This window comes from Dermacentor variabilis, chromosome 6 (genome assembly GCF_050947875.1).
Source record: "Dermacentor variabilis isolate Ectoservices chromosome 6, ASM5094787v1, whole genome shotgun sequence".
Classification (NCBI taxonomy): Eukaryota; Metazoa; Arthropoda; class Arachnida; order Ixodida; family Ixodidae; genus Dermacentor; species Dermacentor variabilis.
The window spans coordinates 157,399,607-157,419,673 of NC_134573.1; the positions used below are offsets into that span (position 1 = coordinate 157,399,607).

Consider the following 20,067-nt stretch of genomic DNA (forward strand, 5'->3'; position numbering starts at 1 on the left):
TGTCGAGTAATTTTTCTTTATTGATACTATAACAGCCGTGTATACATACAAAAAAGATGATGACACTTGTGCCAGGAAATGTAATATAACCACAAAGAAAGCCACACCCCACTAGATATCCAAACACGACATTTAAACGCATCTTCAAGCTCCGAACATCCCCGTAGTATTTCCCAAACTAGACCACATATCACAACTCGCACTTCAGAAAATTGCAGTCACAAATGCACATTGAGGACACGCTGCTGCTTTAACAAGGCCAGCAAGAACCAAATAGCGTTTTAACATTACAAGTAATAAAGGGCACATTTCGAGCCGATTTGCTTTCTTTAATGTAAATTTTTCAGTTGCAAGGTTGCATCAGCTGTACGTGCATTAAAAGAGAGAGCAGCAAGTCTTTTTCTTCTGTTTCAGTGCGTACAAGCTGGGATTACAATCTTTTTCTAAAACTTTTCTTTAAGGTTCAGTACCTTTTATGAAATTCCCTATGGACAAAAATGGTTTGTGTGATGAACCAGTAGCTCCCGCAGCATTTGAATAAACCACATGTGGCTGATGGGTACAAATCTGGTTCACAGGCTTATTGATAAACCTTGAGTGCACCAAATGATCATGTAGAGATGCTGGTATGACAATCGTGACTTGTATTTAGGGGTGTGCGAATAGTGATTTTTGAAACCGACAAATCTAATAGTGCCAGAAACAATTCAAATGGAATATTGAATACCTTTCAAATGATAAACAGCCATTATCACAATATAAGACAATGTTAACATCACAGCATTCTTAAATTTAGCAAGTTTCTGTCATTAGTACAAGTGCGTTATGAAGTGCTGTGTATTAAAAGCACAAGTGAAGCCTTGGGAGCAGACAAGTGTTGTTGTTTTTTTTTCCCATAAACAGGGCTTTTCAGAGTGTGTGAATGACCACTGTAGAGCCTGCAAATTATGGCTACCTAAGTGACGTAGCCTGCTCCACGATACAAGTCATGTTTCATGTCTATACTATGCACGCGGGGATGAAAATTTACCGTCCTTTTGCTGCAACATAATGTTTATTTGGGTACAGCTGACATTAAGAAATGTTTGAAAAGTACTCCCATTTATGAATAATTTATGAATAGTGTATTTGATATTAAAACCGAATCAAATAGGAACACTATTTGATTCGTTACTCGAAAGTTTCAGATATTCACATACCCCTACTTGCATTTATGACTATACCACTAAGATGAATTTCTCAGCAGGAAAAGATAAAGCTGTACCTCCAGTGTAGTCTACTATGCTTGCTTAGTGTAAAGCCTCCAAAGACAACATGCAGCTTAGAAGAATTTAGCTTGGGACTCCATGTGCCACCGCCAAGAAAGACGACTATGGCCGCCACTATGCAACCACTGGGATTCCACAAGGGCTTCTATAGGCTTATTCTTTTACTCATATAGAAACTTAACATATATTTCATGCTAGCTGAAGAACGTACAAAATCCAACTGTTGACATGCTTGTGGCAAGAACAAGGTGCCTGCCTCCTGTGTAACACTTGCATGCAGATTGCAAGCCCACAGCACCAAGCACGTCAACTTATCTCGCTGTTATGTCAAAGTGTATGATCGTAGCTTTGTGTGAACAGTACACAAAGAGTTCTAAAAAAAAAAAAAAAATGCCCACAAGCAAATGTTTACAGCTCAGCTTGTCATTCATTCTGATTGTTTAACGTCAAAGAGGCATGCACTATATTTTTTGACATTGTACTAGCCCTGCAATCGAACCTTGTTTTCTTTTTTTTTTTCAATGTATGAGCATATTAATAAAATTTGCATATCTGCTACTACACTTCAAAAGCAAGCAGCGTCTTATAAATGCGCCCAAGATATTGAGGTAGCTGAGAAATTGCTTATTAAATGTGCACTGGTCAATGTGCCAAACTGTGGCAATATAACCTCAGCCAGATTTTGACGAGCACCTTAATATACCATTAGAGGTTCTATGAAAACAGCTCCAATTGTTATCCTAAACGAAAAGGGAACTCATACCAGTGTGAAAGTCTTTACACTGGTGCGACTGTCTTACTTGATGTTAGGAACTACGTTAAAGCAGTTTGTACATAACCCTTCAACTGCTTTCTTTCAATATGCTATATGCACAACTATGACAAAATAGCGAAATTTTTCGGTTACACAAAAATCAATATTGCTTTCTCTGCTACTCCATGTGAGCTGTCTGCATAGTTATGCAAGGAACTGCATCATATTTAATTTAAATTATATTTATTTTAAGGGCTTATACATATTCTTGCGGGCATAATTTTGGAAGCTGTGTGGGTTTGCACTACACATCAAAGCTGCACACTTATGACAATGAAATACGTTTAGCAGGCGAGTTTCAGCACAATTTGGAACACTTACTTGCTAGCAAACTGAAATGAGCAAGACAATCTGTATGTAAAAAGCCTGTGTCAAGCATATCCTTACGAACACGTGCTTGGAGCTTTGCCATTTTGGCAGATAGGAGGCCTGAGTTACAGCTGATACACTCTCCAACATTGGGCACATTAAAACACACCTCACTCACATAAACAGCAACCAAGACTACCGAGGCTGCAACAGCTATTACCAGGAACCAACTCCACTTTGCACATGCCTGCTACAGAACAACTGATCAAGAGATTCTGTACACCTTTCCCTTTACAGAAATGGGTCTCGACAAAATATCGACTCCTACAGGAGAATCTGCAATCTCATACTTCTACAGATCTCCCAATAATGCCTCAATATATTTAAACACTAACAATGGAAAAAAATTTCACATATCTAATATGGTAAACCCGCATATATCCAAAGTCTTAGGGACAGCAGGTTTTCATTCGAATTATCAAAGGCCTGGACTTTCCGAAGTTGAATGAAGCATGCCCAAAACAGAATTATGGTTTGTTATACAAATGTATATGTCTCACTCCCAGTTGTGCTCAAACAGGTGCATGACTGAAACAGAACAGAAACGTGCAATATAGTACAACAAACTTGTATTCGAGGCAACTGGCTCAGTAGTTACTTCTTTGTGGTACCTGTCCACATAGATAGCAGCCTATGTGCTGAATGTGGCCATGTTGTGGCTATTCGTACATGTTCTCTGATCTGCTATTTTTGGCTGTTTTGCTATGCACAAAGCCAGAAGAGATGAACAAGGTGGCTTTGGAATGCATTGAAAACAATGCAGGCCAACTAACATCGTTAGATTTGCTTCAATCAACTGATAATTGAGAAGAACTGGAGTTTGAATTATCGCGAGTCTACAGCAATATTGCACACCTGCCGGAGTGCTTCTTCGCACAAGCAGCAAACAAGGAGATGCATGGAGCCAGACAACAGGTCTTACAACTGCTACCCAGAAAATGACTTAACACGGCAATGTGACACACTTCTGCAAGCTCACTCACTCAGTTTGTTAACATCCACTCGCAACAACTAAATCCATTCGCTCCTCAACACCATTAACTCTCGTATTCCTTGGCAGAATGCTCTGTGAGCAATGTGCCTCTCCCTTTCATTTATTTCTCGCCTTGGCACATCCTATCAGCTTTGTTCATTCAGGAAAAAAAGAAAATATGCGGGACACTTATTTGAGGAGGACAGTGCAACTTATTAAGGGCTATAAGCACATGTACATGCTGAAACAAAATGCACGTCCCAAAATTTCAGGGACTATCACATCCCAATGTGAAATTTTAAAACCAGGACCTGCTGTTGTTCAGTTAATTTCGCATGATAGTGTACTTCACGATAGAGTTCAAATTGCTTTAGCTACTTGAATATTTCATTAAGCACTGTGACAATTTGCTACGCCAAGTCTAATCCTTCAAGCTAGCTTTACCATGTGATAATAGCTGCATGGAAGTTCTAATGTACTCTAACGCTAGACATTACGAAAAGCTGTTAGCACAATTGCTGGTCATAGCAAGCACTTGTTAGAGAAACATGCCCGATAAACACAGCTGTTTTCGTTTTATGCTGCCTTACGTGCATAAAGGTCTAAACATTTGAATATAAATCTAGGTTTAACAATGTTTTCTAGAATACAGACTAAATAATCTCATATTCCTATTAGCTCACAACTCTGACAGGCAGCGACACAGGTGGGAAAACCAAAATACCACCAGAGTACACGCACTGGCCACCCACACATAAAGTTACTGCAACAATTGATAATACCACTAGAGACAGAAAAATAATTGTATCACAAATAAAAACACTAGCTTACAAAAGTGCCCTGTAATACCTTGCTTCTTTGGTGTATTTATAAGCTAAACGATAAATACTGAAAATCTACATGTAAAACAACAAAGAGGAAAAGGGCGCATATAGAGCAGCTTATCGTGGCCTGCATTCCTTCAGCAAGAAAAATAGAGACCTCTGCATTGCTGACCAGTACTCACAGACGCCACTTCAATATCTCATTTTTAAGACACACTGATTTAATATACTTGGGAAAGTGGGGATGGGGGACAAACACTGAAAAGAAACATCGTTTTCTCAAGAGTGGGATCTAAGCTAAGGTTCATTTCTGAAAAGACAACAAATTTAATCCAAGCAAAATAATAAAACACCATGTATACCCAACTATAATCATAGAACAATAAACACACTGTAACCCGACTACTATACTACTAAACAAACAAAGCCTCGCAGTACGACTTCTGGCTCTAATGAGAAGAGCATGCTCTTACTACGTTAGAGCAGAAAATGACAACTTTGGGCTACGTTAGCAATGGTTCCAAGTTCAAATGGACTTAGTACCCCACCGACAACCATGTCTCACGTAACACCTAAATGGTCAAATGGGGACTCTTTTTCTTTCTTTGGCATTGTTCTATCCAACACGCATTGACGTTGGTGCATCGTCGATCGTAAGTAGAAGACCGAGAAAGAGTGCGCCTTACAATTTGTACATATGCAACGACATTGCGTACGACAAAATGCCGACTGAAGGGTCAGCCAGTTGGACTGCCCGTACATTTGTGTACAGTCATCTAGATCTGAAACTCGAGCGGGACCGCGGGCGACCGCTTGCCGTATAAACATCAGTGCTAGATTGTTGACGAAATTAGATTGGTGTGATTCAAGTTGAAATTGCAAGCTGTCTTCCACATTGGTCGCTTGACTGGGGGTAAGCTAGTAGCACTTGCTCAGCAAACTGTTGCAGGGTACTGTGATCACACTTCATTTTTGGGCTGACTGTGTGGTTTACGATAGGTGCACTGTATGCAGCGTTCTTGAGTCAAGCAGAGCAGTCCACTAGTAATCTCTCATGTGTGCAAGAACTGCCCGTACAAAGCCAATCGTTTTTACAATAACAAGTGAGCAGTTTTAAAGTAGAATAAGACACAGACTCCATAGCGCCATGTCAACGACTGTGCTAAGCTGGTTCAAAATACAATGAATGCAAAATATTTATGATGTGTCAAGGAACCGTAAAAGGCAAGGGCATGAAACCTCCAATATCAGATAAGAGAGGATGTGTGATAAACTGGGGAACATTGCTGCCAGGTTAAATCCACCCTCCAATCACTTGCTACCATACTCCCTTCCTCCACAGATATCTACGAAAGCACCCTACGTATCTTTGAGCGTTGATGCACCCTTACTGCCAGACATGTTTAGAAATAGTAGCCCTCAAGTTATAATGAAGAAGCCAGCAGGATATTGGCCCTCCCTCGCAAGCTTCTTGTTCGATCGGGTACAAATCTGAAGCATGCATGGAGAAATACAAATGACAGGAGCTGTAAGAGCAAAAGCAGTTTCTGCTTGACGTTTCACCTACTGCTTGTTATCAGCACAACACACCGAGTCAGGCTAAGTTCCCAAGTAGCTTAGGATATGGATTTGCACAATGTGTACTGTCAATGCGCTCGTACACAAGAACCATTTCCAGCTGTGAAAAAGCAAAGCGTTTAACAGATTAAAGTATGTTTCTAAAAAGCTGTTGGTAACAACATATTCATTATAAATGACAATGTACTTTTGCTCATGTTTCTCTCTGTACAAATTCATGAATACAAATTTGTAACAGAGTATAATATTGTTGATATTTAAATGTTTAAACAGTGCAGCCCAGTTACTATGACACAATGTATAAATAATTAGTTTGCTGTAGCAATAGGATTTGTGTACTATGCAGCACATTGAAGCTGTGTAAAATCAACCCATGTGCAATGATATACTTTTTTAAACTTATTACAGTTTATGACTTACTAGATATTGCAACAAGCAGACTGCACAGAGTGATATACGTGCAGACTTAATGACAGTCACCAAAATATCAGCAGAGAAGTTGCATATCACCTTGGAGAAAAAAAGAAAGAATAAGGATCAACCAATGTTTGCACACATAAAACCACCAGTCCTAAGCTCAATGGCTGCATTACACCATGCCATAGCCACTACAATCAAGACATTACCCAAGTTCTAAAAAATTATCTCAAAAAGTAACATATACTAAAATACATTACAGTAGGGAGCATCTTCTACAATGTAAAACAGCAATTCATAAATGAGAAGTGCAAACTACTAGGTAAGATCCACATAAAACTTGTTTCAATATAATATAAGCTTTCAAGACGAATATAAAGTATAAAGCTGTAGATGACACCACACGATCCTTTCCTATTTTGGATAGCAAAATATCAGTTACACTAAATGAGTAATTTATAAAGAATACTAAAACTCAACATCCCATCATTTTACTACAGCAGTAGCAAGTATACCTACATGGTATTGAGATTAACTCTCCATTTCATATTACTCTAGATGTAGAATCAACTTGACAACAATCAAACAGCACTTTATCTGTAGTAGTGTCAACTTAAAGGGACACTAAAGCGAAACAATAAATCAGTACTAATGAAGCATAGTTTGAGAACCCTGCAGGCAGTCATAAAAAAAAAAGTTTGATTATTAGATAAGAAAATGAAGGTCCAAGTATCAGTATTTGAATTTTGCGCCGTTACCCCAGCGCCGGTACGTCAGTGTGACGTCAGGGATTCCAAAGTATGTTTTTGCATTTGGGCCGCGTTGGCCGAGTAAAGGTTCCCGAAACTTGTCATGTTTAATATTTGGTTCCTTTAGAGCACAATGTAGTCAATCTGTACCACTGTATATAGTTAGTAGGTGCTAGAAGACGCCATCAAAATCCAACACATCGCAGCCACGAGGTGCGGGAACTCAAGTAGGCGTCGCCACCCATATTTCATTCTTGCGCTTTTTCTGGCTTACCAAACGTCTTATCGTTGTAAGAGTGGTGTTTTTGGTGTTGTAGAAAGGTAATTTGCTGATGCAGAAGAAATCATTTTTCACTTTAGTGTCCCTTTAAGAAAAGCATGTGCTGTAGAGGACAGCAGGCACCTCTGTGCCAATATACACGACGGTTCTATACGATTTAAACCAGAAGCTATGTTAAGGACCAAATTTTCTGCTTAACTAACTATAAGGAAGAGGATTCAAGTGATAGCTTGTACCAGCGTTCACGTTTATACAAGTCAATTTAAATAGCTGCACCTTAATGTAGTAACACCTCGACCAAGCTTCATATTTGACAAGATGATTAACATAACATGCAGAACATACAACCAGTAATAAATACAGCCAGAAGAGTTTCATGAGCACTCTTAATGCTACAGAAACCATAGGCTACATTACAGACATAAACTGTGCGCTCTCCTTCACATGTTGCTGTGTGTAAGAAACAGATATGTGCAAGACTTTTGCACAAAAAGAAATGGAGCAAGAAGCTTTTAAGCACAGCACAAACAAAAAAAGCAATGAAGAGAGACTAGATGTGTTTATCAATGAAAACTGGGCATTTTATGCATCTGCTTCCCAGCTGCCTTCTACAAAAGAAGACAAAGGTGATGCAAGGTTCCAATTGATCATATTTTAAAATGTTTGAAATGATAACCGGATAGATGAATGTTTGAGGGTCTTTTATTTTTTTTCTTGCACTTTATGCCTTCTTGCAAAACACGCAGAGCAGCTTAATGAAAATGCACTAAGCTTGCAGATTTTGCAACTGGGCAGTCTAACATTGCTTTCGGCGAGTGCATGACAGTGACAATATAACCATGCACCCACGTCAGTTTTTCTGAAATCAGTGCTAGAGGAAATCAGCCGTCTTACTTCAGAAAGGCGGCGAGTGAGTTTTGACGAGAGCATAGATGGTCACGAACAAAATGCAGCATTGCGAGAGATCGATGATGCGAGCCGGCACTTTCACACATGTAGAGAAAGAAGTGAGTGACTTGTGACAAGACTACTGCTGTACAAGAAAACAGAACAGTGAACAGCAGCATGAAAGCATTAACAACCATGTCTTGGAAACGAAGTCAGCTCGCAAACTTGTGCCCTCTCAGTCCCCTTGACCTGCCTTTTTTCCTCCTCTCTAGGACCTCTCCTTTCTTTTTTGTGTGGTTTTACCTGCGGTTACAAAGTATCTATCTCAATATTTCTAGTGCTTCCCTTGACAGGAGCTCACATAAGCAGCGGTCACCAGGAGCTTTCAATAGGACATACATATCACATACACAGGTTGCCCCTTACTCGCTCCTGTCCGTAACTGCATGCTTTGATACACCTCGTTCTCAATAATTGTCATCTGCCTTGCGTACCTTTTCTTTCTTGAACACTGCGTACCCGGCACTTTCAGGTCACTAACAGCATGCTTTATCAGCGAGACACAGCATTTGTGACAGGAAAGTAGCAAGAGCAGAGTTTTCAAGAAAGGAAACACAAGCAAGGCAGATGATGATTATAGTTTGGGGACAAGGTATGCCTTCAATGGCTTTAAACCTTTTCTAGAGTGCAGTGTCTGTGCCACCAGCGTGACGTGCCTGCCATTTTGATAACATTAGAATGTATGGCCCTAGTGGTGAGGCAGAGCTAGTCAAAAAAAAAAAAAGAAACCACACACACAAAGAAAGGGGAAGATTGGAGAGAAATTGACGGAAGACAAAGCTAGGCTAAGCACGCTACCCAAGAACACATGTCCTGGAAACCAAACCCGGCTTCCTTGTGTGCACATTGGCTGTGCCGCAAAGCATTCTTTTCTTTGTGCTCTCACCCCACGGTGAGGCAACTGGGCCCCCAGAGGTGGACTTCCCGGCACATGTCGCTGTCTCACTTTCCCGTGACCCAGAACTCTTCGAGGCGATTTCGGGCCTTGTCAAGGACATCCACGCCCGCCTGACCAGCCGGCTGCGGCTTGACCGGATCCTCTGAAGCTGCCTTGTGAGGGGATTCTTCAGGTGCCGCCTTCGGTATTGGGTCCACCTTGCCTTCTGTAACACAAGCAGTCACCACTGAATGTGAATACTGCTTTCAACCATGGACAGTGCAGTCCGCTATGGCAGAAAAAAATAAATGTATAAATAAATAAATAAATAAATAAATAAATAAATAAATAAATAAATAAATAAATAAATAAGGCTAAACCTTAGGAGAGCCTGATATCGTGGCTACCCAGCATGCTAGTGGCAACAGTGGCTGTGTGCTCTTGGACATACCGAGACAACAGCAGCAGAGCACTCAAGCAGAGGGAAAAAAAATAATAATAAAGAAGGGAGAAATGACCATTCACCAGGAATGGTAGACTCCATTTTTGGTGCAGGCGTTGGCTTTGGGGCAGTGTCTATAATGGGTGCAGTAGTGCTCTTAGCCTTCCCTGGCCAGTCACCTGAGTGAGGAAAGCATGGGTGAAGGCTTCAGCATCACAAGCTAAAAGAGTGCATTAAAGCGGCAATTATACCTGTAAAACTTTTTTTACACATTAACTCCTTAATTTTCACAAACATTGCAACTTGAAATTAAAAAAAATAACTAAGCTGAAAGGAAGAAAATAATAAGTTGTGGGATTTTAGATGCTAAAACCACAATCTGATTATGAGCCACACACCGTAGTGGGAGGGGATCCAAATTAATTTTGACCACCAGGAGTGCTTTAATGTGCACCTAACGCACAGTAGACGGGCGCTTTGCACTCTACCCCCACTGAAATGCGGCCGCCGCAGCCGGAAAATTTAGCTCAACTTAAAGGGCAAGCAAGATCTTCTGACAAAAAAAAAAAATGGAATGTCACAGGTCTGAAAAACCACAAAATTTATCAGCTGTGAATATGTGCTACATATGCACATGCAGCCAAACCCAGATACCATAGTGAATACAAGTGTTGCAAAAACACAGTGGGACTTCGATAACACGAGGGTGGCTACGTGGGCTAGTTGGTTGGTCATCATGAAATGGCATCTGGCATAGTGCATCAAAACACAGACACAACACAGGCGCTCGTGTCCGTCTGTTGTTTCTTCTTGCGTTCATGTTTTGCTGCGCTGTGCCACATACCTTTGACAGCACGTTCCCAGTTATCATGGCTGGTATGTTGCATATGCACGATCCCGAGTTATAGACTTTTCATCTGGTATTGTATCACTAGGCTCTTGAATTTTCCTGGCTCTTCATTCATTCGCTGTGGTCCTGTGAGAAATGTATTGATGAGATCCTATTGTAGTTCAATATACAAATGATTTAACTTGGACAAATATGATTGCGCAGCTATAATGGCAACCACTATGCTTCTTTGATCACTCCTTGTGATTATGAATGAAGACAATAAATATCCAAGAATGGTATGGTGAGTGGTAACAGCGACAGCAAAAGGCGTCCCTGTCCAATACGCATTCTACAAGAGAGTGTGGACAACACTCAAGACTTTTCACTGAGAGGCTCCAGCCAGGGGACGCTGAACTGCAGATGTCTGTGGTGCTGGATTCATCTTTTTGTCGACCAGAGGTTTCAACAAGTGCCATTTTAAGGTTAAGCAAGCAGGCAAAATAAATCTGACCCATACCCCCACATGGACAGATTCTTACATTACAGTTTGGATCTGACAAAACCCCACCACACACCACATCCACACTTTGGTATTCCTAGTGGAAAGATCATCGCAGCAGTGATGTGCAAGACTCATTGCTGTGCGGTTCATGGGTCCATGCTGAACACGCTTCATAGTTGCTCGCAGGGTTACACGTGATTGGGAGTGGTCTCATTATGTTCCGCAAGCTGAATGCCACTTTCAAAGCCTGTTTCAACTCAATGCCGACGCATGATGATCAGTAGTAAACGGCGCATTGTAATGGACATGTGAAGCACATTTACACGTGATTCGCAGTGCAAGAGCTAAGATGGTGGCAGAGCACATATTCACAGAGGCCCATCTGCTTTTGCACCGAGTCCATATGTACCTCATCTTTAATAAAATTGCTCAACAAGGACTTCAATGAGTGCACAGCAGTCACTGTGGTCTCGTGGTCGTGCGAAGTGGACTTTAAGGTGAGCGTTGCCATCAGTAAATGTCAAGTACCATTCCACAATGTTACATGCTGATTGGCTGATATCAGCATATAGGACATATGTGCTTATAACAAATATCAGATATGACGAAGATATTTTCATGTCAGATGCGGCTTTGTTATAACGAGTTCGACGGTATGCTGAAAACATAGCAAATAAACTGGAGTTATGAGAACTGCAGTAAACATTCATGCACGAAAGGTTTAAGCAAAGATCCTTAGGAGACGGCTAGACTAAAATGAGCAGCCACAGTAATCACACATACCTGCTGGTGACTGGCCATCAGTCCACTCGAGGCCTCTGCCTGTGTCCAGAGGAACCGTCCAAGTTTCAGGGTCAGGTGACTTCACCCCCGTCACCTCCTCTGGTGACTTGACTGTTGTTAACGGCACGGGCCCAGACTGGGGTTCTGGCAGTGGCGATGGGCCTGACAGAAGCCATTGAGAAAGCACCAGCATCAGTGTCATTTTTGTAACTCAAGTATTCGTGAGACAGAGCCATGTACCCTAACTTGACATGATTAGCCAAAGCAATTATGCAGCCTCTATACTTTTCTTCCGTGCCCATACCTTTGTCTCGGAGCAGAATATCAATCAGGTTTTCATGTCACTCTCTCTCCCATTTTTATGTATGAATTACTGTCTTAACACTGTTGCAAGATAAAACAGATCTAAGTGACGATTCCCTGGCTTTGTGATATAGCCGCTCACATAAAAAAATTGTCAAGACAGCTCGACTGTTCAACAACAACAACAACAAAAAAGAAGCACAGCATGTATACAGTACGATAAAGCCTTAGCAGTTGATGAACATACCAGCAGAAGTACGCCAGAGTCTGACTAGTACGTATATGAATATGCAATACTCAAGGAGCTAAGGATGGTGTTACCACACTTTACTAATGCTTTTTCTTTTAAGCCACCCATATATACTCATCTCCAACCTGTCAGTGCCCTCTTCACAGTAAAATGATACATATTTAAGCTTAAGCTTGACACTGCTTAGATCTGTCATGGTTTGGGAGCTCCCGTTAGGGGCGTTTCACTCGGCACTAAAATAAATGTACATCTCGCAATGACACAACTGTGCATATCTTCATGGCACTGCACTAAGCAAATGGAGCAAGATTGCAAAAAAGGAACAAAATTTCAATGAAAAGTTGTCTGAGGCACAAAACATAATCATTATAGGCTCAGTACTTGCGCCTTAATTTTAATGTTGCAGGGAACACACATGGGTTGCTTCTGCACTGGCAAGAACTACCTGCTTGGTCTTAGAAGCTGGGAGCAGTGGCTGACAGAAGTTTTTCAAAATGGCAAAAAAAGCTTAGTTCTCTTGTGGCCTAGAATTTAGATGCACTGCACAATATGCACACACTGCTACAGAGTGCACCCTACAATTCCTGGTCAGGCATGTGGATTGAAAAAAAATATATATATATATTCAGCCTTTTCATGACTCTCCTGTTACTATGTAGGTGGGCTTTACTGACCTGTGACAACAAATTTTCTAAGACTGCAGCATCTGATCAAAAAGATGGTCGCAAACTTAACGTGATAAATCAGACAGTCCCACAAGAAAGGCTACAGAAATGCCATAGAAAAGCTCTAGAAAAGCCATGTTAACGCCAAAGAAATGCCACGGGAAGACAAAACTGCACATACTGGCCATGTCGGCTGAAGCCAGGGCCGAAGAGCTGGCGCTGGAGCCATTCATGGGTGGCAGGCTGCTGGGGCGCACCGCATCCGACTTGCGCTCCGAGCCAGACCCGGGAGTGGCTGCCTCCACACTCTCGGCCGGTGTCGTTGCCGGGGGCACTAGCACACCATCCTCACCACCGCCAGCATCCTCTGCCTTGCCTGCATTGGCCCCAGATGAGACCGTCATCGTATCTTACATATGCTGTGTCAATAACAAAATCAGTTTTCAAACTGAGGGCCCTTTGCTAGAGTGCATTTGTCCCAGGCTTCTGTCTTCTGAGAACTTTTGTGGCAAATGGCGCAGATACAACATCTAAGGAAAAGTCACGGTCGTGAACACTGCAGCAAAATTCAATGGCTGTGTTGGCAATAATATAGAAGCTACATCAGCAAGTGATTAAAGGAGAAGTAAAACCACAGTCAAGAGGAGAAAAGGCTGGCCTCAACAAATGGCATGGCATCATCAGTAGTAAGTAACTAGGACTGAAATGGCAGCAGTCTTTAATGAGAATACAAAGGAGATGTTACAAGAATCGCATGCGCCACATGTTTTTGTCCTTGGAAGTATTACCTGTCCCTTCGTGTTCCTTGCCGACCGCTTCGTCACCCTCTGGCTTGCCCTGTGGTTTGAGCCAGATCTTGCCGTCTTGCTCATTGACAGCAGCTGAGGCTGGCCGGACCACAGCCCGAGGTTTCGCAGCAGGAGGTGCCGCACTCTCTTGCAGTGGGCGCCGAGGTCTTGAAGCCCCTAAGCAAGTAATTCCTTCATTTCTTTCAAGTGAAATGTCAAGGCTGTCCAGATGTAAACTCCTTTTCTAAACTGGGATGAACTGCAAACTATGCATCACACGACTACATTCTTCCTCCCATGCACCAATAATCAGTAATTATTCATCTGTATAAAGCAAGCCTTGAACAATGGCCGCATCATGTATATAATTTTGCCAAGACCAGCCTTGACAGTGTGGCTGAGAACATCCTCCTCAGTTGAACAATAAGTAAACCATACTGTTTCTCTAGAACAATTTCACATTTTGAACTTTTATCAACGAGATAAAGCTGTTATTCTTTCTGCCTACTGCACTTGCCTGTCTTCTTGTCATCCTTCTTGTCAGCCTCTGCCAATGGTGTGCGCCTTTGGGGTGGTGATGAAGCAGCTCTGGTTCGTGACGAAGTGGGTGTCTTTGCTCCATCGTCATCATGCTTTACTGCAGAGCAAAACACAGGCGACTGCTCTTTAGTACTGCACTTCAAACTATAGTTCTAGACAGAAGCACTGCCAAAAGTGGTTATCACACCTTAGAAAAAAGGTGTTATCATACCTTCAGTACCTGTTTTATCAGCACTTCCTGTTTTACAGCCTTTGCATTTGTGAAAAAGCACTCACAGGATACACAGCTTATGCCATCAATGAGTGCTGTAATGCCGATACCAGTATGCAGCACATTTCCCATCAAAATACACCTTGCATAAACCATTGCTAAACTGAAGTTCATGCCAGCAGCACTGAAACAAATGACTTGAATACTTCATACCTGGTGCTTTTGGTGACGTCTGTTTTTGCCGAGCTGCGGCAGCAGTCTTGGCTGCTGAAGAAGCCTTGCGTTGATTTCCTGCTGACACATAAAGTGGTAACAGCAGACGCAAATCAGGTTGGAAGAATTATAAATACAATGATGCACAGTTTTATCTGGCTGCTGTAATATCATGTTATAGACACAGCAGCCAAGGTAGGACAGGGAAGAATAGCGACGTATGGTCAAATAATAAAAAGAAGGGTCACTCCAGTAAGACTGCAAGACTGATTTCAGTAGCAAAGAAGGACAAATTGGGTGGCTTCATAGGTGGTAAGGCACTATCGAGAAAAGCGATAACATTGGGGACATGCGGAAGAAATGATTATTTAATAGGGAAAAGTGGTTAAACGAACTTATCAAAGGAAAACACCCACAATTAAAAACACAAGGAATATGACAATGCATGATAAGAACAGCAGGCAGCCTGCTCTGTGATGCCTCATGGTATGTAACAGTGATTCCTTCTTTGGGCAGCAGCAGTGGCGGTTGGCGTGGTTGACGGAATTCGCGTCTAAAATCACAACTGAAATTTTTGCAGATTCCCCTGTCCCAGAAGCTGCAAGTTGTGCCCCCTACCAGTTCGTTCTGCAAGCGTGTCCGGAGCGTGGCCTGACGTGACGTGGCGGACAAGGCAGCGATTTTCCTGGTAAAGCACGACTGTTAGCTGAGCCAATCAACTGCGGCATCGGCGGCGACGTCACAGCGCCAAAGCTTCATAAACGAGTGCTTCGCGGGAGTTCGATTCACTTGGCAGCAGCGACGACACATCTACTACAACGCTGAACGCCTGTCTGCATTTTTACCGCAGGTTGGTGTTTTAAGGTACTATTGTACTAATACTATTGCATACAATTTACCGTCGCTGCTGCCGAGTTTCATTGTTTTGTTTTATTTGCTTTTTCTTTGCTTTGTTCTTTGCTTTGTGGAGTGCATATTTTGTGTTGATAAGGTATGGCTAAGGAAATAGCTAAACTAAAAGAGGAACTGAAAGCTGAACTCACCCAAGTGAAACAGGAATTTAGGGATCAACTAAAGCAATATCGTGAGGCATTGGAAAGGGACATGCGCAATGAGATTCGAGAAATGAAAATAGAGCACAAAAATCGAATTCAGAGCATTGAGTTCGGTCACGCCTCAGTTGAAGAACTGAAGACAAGACTGATTGCTGAAGAAACTGCAAGACGAAAACTAGAAAATGAAAATATAGTGCTTCAAGAAAGATGCAATGCCCTCGAACGCAGGGCCCGAGAACTTGAAAAACGCTTTGTGAACTCGGAGCAGTACTCGAGAAACAAAAATCTCGAAATACAAGGCGTCATCAAAAAAGATAATGAGAATGTGCTGGCCACCGTTCAGATGATCGGGAAAGTTATCAAAGAAGAAATAGTCGAGACTGACATTGAAATATGTCACCGTGTACCCACCCGAGACCCAGAAAACTCGAATATCATTGTGCAGTTTAAATCCAGGACCAAGCGCGATGCTGTGCTTAACAAGGCAAAGAGGGCACGTCTTTCTAACAAGGATATTGGAAATGATAACACTCGCAAAATTTACGTAAACGAGCACCTATGCCCTACCCTAAAGCAACTACTTGGAATAGCTATCGGTAAAAAACGTGAGCATGGATGGAAGTCCGTCTGGTCGTATAACGGCAGGATATTCGCGAGGCAGTCTGACGACACACCCATTGTAAGAATACAGCATCACGAAGACCTTTCGAAGATATGCTAAGTGTTGTGTTAAATCTTGTACTTTCTGTTCAAAATGGAATATTTTGAATTTGCGCTACCACAAAACGTTCATCTACAAGATACCAAGCTTATCACTGTTTTGCATTTCAATTCCCGTTCCGCTATTCACAAAAGTGACAGTATCTCTAGTCTTCTCAACCAATTTTCTTTCCAGTTCGACGTCATCATGATTTCAGAAACTTGGTTTCAAAATAGCTACGATGTCGTCGGCCTGGATGGATATACTCCTTTTTACTTAAACCGTCAGAATAGGCGAGGGGGTGGCGTTGCCCTTTATACTAAAAACAATTACCATTACGAACTGATGCCAGAGTTCACATTCATAAGTCTTGACTGCGAGATGTTAACTGTCAAGGACAAGAAAAGGGTCTTATCAGTAATATACCGCCCTCCGAGCGGAAGTATTGAGAATTTCATTGATTGTTTTGGTAAGCTACTGGAGTTCTGTTCATTTAATAATGTTCATTTTGTCTGTGGAGGCGACTTCAACATAAATATTTTAGATAAAAATAAGCATGTGCAGGATTTAAACAATCTACTACTATCATTTGGCTTTACCAATCTGATCACTACACCAACGAGGGTTACTCAATCTACCTCATCTGCCCTCGACCTTCTTATTACAAATATAGAAACCTCAGTCTGCACCGCGGGTACACTTTCTAATGATATTAGTGATCACTGTCCAGTCTTTATAGTGTACGAATTAGATAACAGTATCATTCAAAACATTGAATTACTTACCTACCAACACATTTCTAACGAAGCACTGGATTTATTCAGTCTAGCTGTAGGTACGCAAAACTGGGATTCCGTGTTAAGAGAAAAAAATGTTAACGAAGCGTATAACAAGTTTCTTGAACTATTTGTGCGCATCTATACTGCGCATTTCCCCTTCAAGCAAGTTAGGAAATCAAAAACGATACGAAAACCGTGGATTATGAGTGAGCACATCAAAATGATAAAAAAGAAGAACCGCCTTTATCATGCGTTCTTGCACTCCAGATCAGAAATTAAACTTAAGGAATTCAAAACCGAAAGAAATAAACTGAATAAAATACTAAGGCAGGCAAAAATAGATTACTATCAACGTCTGTTTTTTGAAATCGACAAGAAACGTCCGGATGCGGTTTGGAAAATAATAAATAACGTTTTAGGTCGTCAAACTAAAAGTAGTGCACCCAAGTCGATAAGCTACGCAAATTGCGAATTGATCGGTAAACCACTGGCAGACCATTTCAATACTCATTTTGTGAATGCAAGCGTTACGCACACCCATGACTCCCAAGTCATGCATTCGCTAGATAAATGTGTTTCAGAAACTATATTTATGGAGCCAACTGACGAACATGAGGTGTTTACAACAATAAAAAATCTTAATAACAGCAATGCATTGGATATTGACAATTTACAAATTAAGCCAATAAAATATGTCTTACATCACTTGCCATTTATCCGCACGTTGGTCCATATATTCAATCTAGCCATAGAATCGGCGACTTTCCCAGACGGCATGAAACGAGCTAAAGTATCTGTGCTATACAAACATGGCGATATAAATAATGTTTCTAATTATAGACCAATATCTGTCCTACCCATTTTTTCGAAAGTGCTAGAAAAAATTATTGCTACACGCCTAACAAAGTTTCTAGACAGATATGATGTAGTAACAAACTCACAGTTCGGTTTTAGAAAAGGCAGATCTACGGAAGCCGCCCTTTTATCCTTGAAAGAAAGTATTGTGCAAAGCATAGACAACGGAGAATTCGCCCTCGGGCTCTTCATCGATTTTAGCAAGGCATTTGATTCCATCAGTCAGGACATTCTTAAATATAAACTATCAATATATGGAGTACGCGGACATCCACTCACTTTAATGGAATCATATCTCAGAAATAGAACTCAGTGTGTATGTATTAACAACGTCCTATCTTCTTTCTTGACACTTAAAAATGGAGTGCCCCAAGGGAGTGTTTTGGGCCCTCTATTATTTAACTTATATATTAATGACTTAGTAAGTATAGATCCTACAGTTGATTTCTTTATATATGCGGATGATAGCACTATACTCTTCTGTGGAAAAGACGCAAACGAACTAATTATCAGGTGTAATGCATTGCTAATGAAACTATCTGATTGGTCACATTCAATGTGATCAGAATTAATCCCACTAAAACGAAAGCTATTCTTTTCAGAGCCAGAAACAAACCTTTTCAGTTGGAACATTCAATCACTTATTTAGGCAAACACACAGAACTAGTTAATGAACACAAAATACTTGGAGTAATATTTTCATGTCATTTGAGTTGGGATGCTCATTTTAATAATCTTCGAAACAAGTTTTCTGCAGTCGCCGGTGTACTATCTCGCTGTAGAGCTTACATGCCGATAAAAGCCAAGCTACAAATTTATCATGCATTGTTCACCTCACAATTTAATTATTGCAGTTTAGTATGGGCAACGACAACACGAACTAACATAAATAAAATAGTTACATTACAAAAGGCACTTTTCCGACACATTGCTAATATTGAAGCCCGATCAACAACAAAAACATTATCACAAACATACCAAATCATATGGGTAGATCGGTACTACGAATATCGTCTTTTACAAATATTTTATTTTGCAAGGAAAGAATGGAGAGATTTTCTTACATCACTAGCGACCTTAAAGCACCATGACATAACTGTGCATTTCAGAAATCCTGAACCTTGGCTTGTACCGCGCTTTCGCACCGAGTATAAGTTACAATCTATTAAACACAATTTGCCGAAAATTCTAAATAGTCATGTTTACGCTAATAAATTCTCTCGTAAAGAGTTGAAGATGTATTTCGTTAACCTATAACATATATATTCATGTATAACGATGCATATAAATGACCATGTTTTTCTTTCTTGCCTTTTTGTTTTATTTGTACAAAAATGTCTTGTTGTTTCTTACATATCCTTTCATAAGCATGTATCTGAGTTTTCAATTTTATGTTTAGTAAACTTCTGCTTAAGTTTTTTGTACCAAAAAGGTTACTGTTATCGCGCTGCCATGTATAACGCCTCCTGGGTCCAGTCAAGCTGCTGACGGCAGCTTTTAACCCGGGAGGACGTTTCTAGTCTGTACTAGAAGAAGAATAAACTTGAACTTGAACTTGAACTTGATGCTACCAACAATGTCAAAGAAAGGGAAACTGATAAGCTCACTATTTGAAACGTACCTTCGGCCTTAACTGGAGACACTGCTTTTGTGGGGCTTTTCTTCTCGGAAGTATCAGTGGTACGGCCAGCCCTACACAAGAAAGCCATTAATACTCAGTATGATGCACAATAAAGAGCAAAGATTTGTACGACATTTAGTTCTTCTTTTCTTCAGTACACATAGCTTTCAACGCTCAACTCAGCGTGATGTTTTGTGACTGATTCATGAGATTGTGTCCTTGACCTTGATGGCATTAGTTATATGGAAGATACAATAAAGATAATGTTTGTTGGACTCCTAATGCTCACATATATAACATTTATATATATATATATATATATTATGCAGCAATTTGAGAGTGTCATGCTTTATAAGCACACAGTCACAGCGCAAGCAAATGTATGACAATGCAGCTACTCTAGCCAGAACATAGCAGGCGACAAAGACAAG

General features: G+C 41.0%; 1 protein-coding gene across 5 annotated transcripts in view; it reads right to left on the minus strand.

Moving 5' to 3' along the window:
- Positions 1-20,067, minus strand: part of LOC142585543 (uncharacterized) — an 89,478-nt gene continuing 69,411 nt past the window's right edge. For 4 of the 5 annotated variants that reach the window (XM_075696367.1, XM_075696371.1, XM_075696370.1 and 1 more), the window contains 8 exons: positions 19,637-19,707; positions 14,627-14,707; positions 14,180-14,299; positions 13,663-13,839; positions 13,056-13,250; positions 11,657-11,818; positions 9,623-9,718; positions 1-9,323 (listed from right to left, as the gene is read on the minus strand). In XM_075696367.1, the coding sequence (XP_075552482.1) occupies positions 9,163-9,323; positions 9,623-9,718; positions 11,657-11,818; positions 13,056-13,250; positions 13,663-13,839; positions 14,180-14,299; positions 14,627-14,707; positions 19,637-19,707 (1,063 nt within the window). In that variant the 3' untranslated portion in view covers positions 1-9,162. The remainder of the gene's footprint in view (positions 9,324-9,622; positions 9,719-11,656; positions 11,819-13,055; positions 13,251-13,662; positions 13,840-14,179; positions 14,300-14,626; positions 14,708-19,636; positions 19,708-20,067) is intronic. The other variant, XM_075696368.1, reaches the window with a different exon arrangement.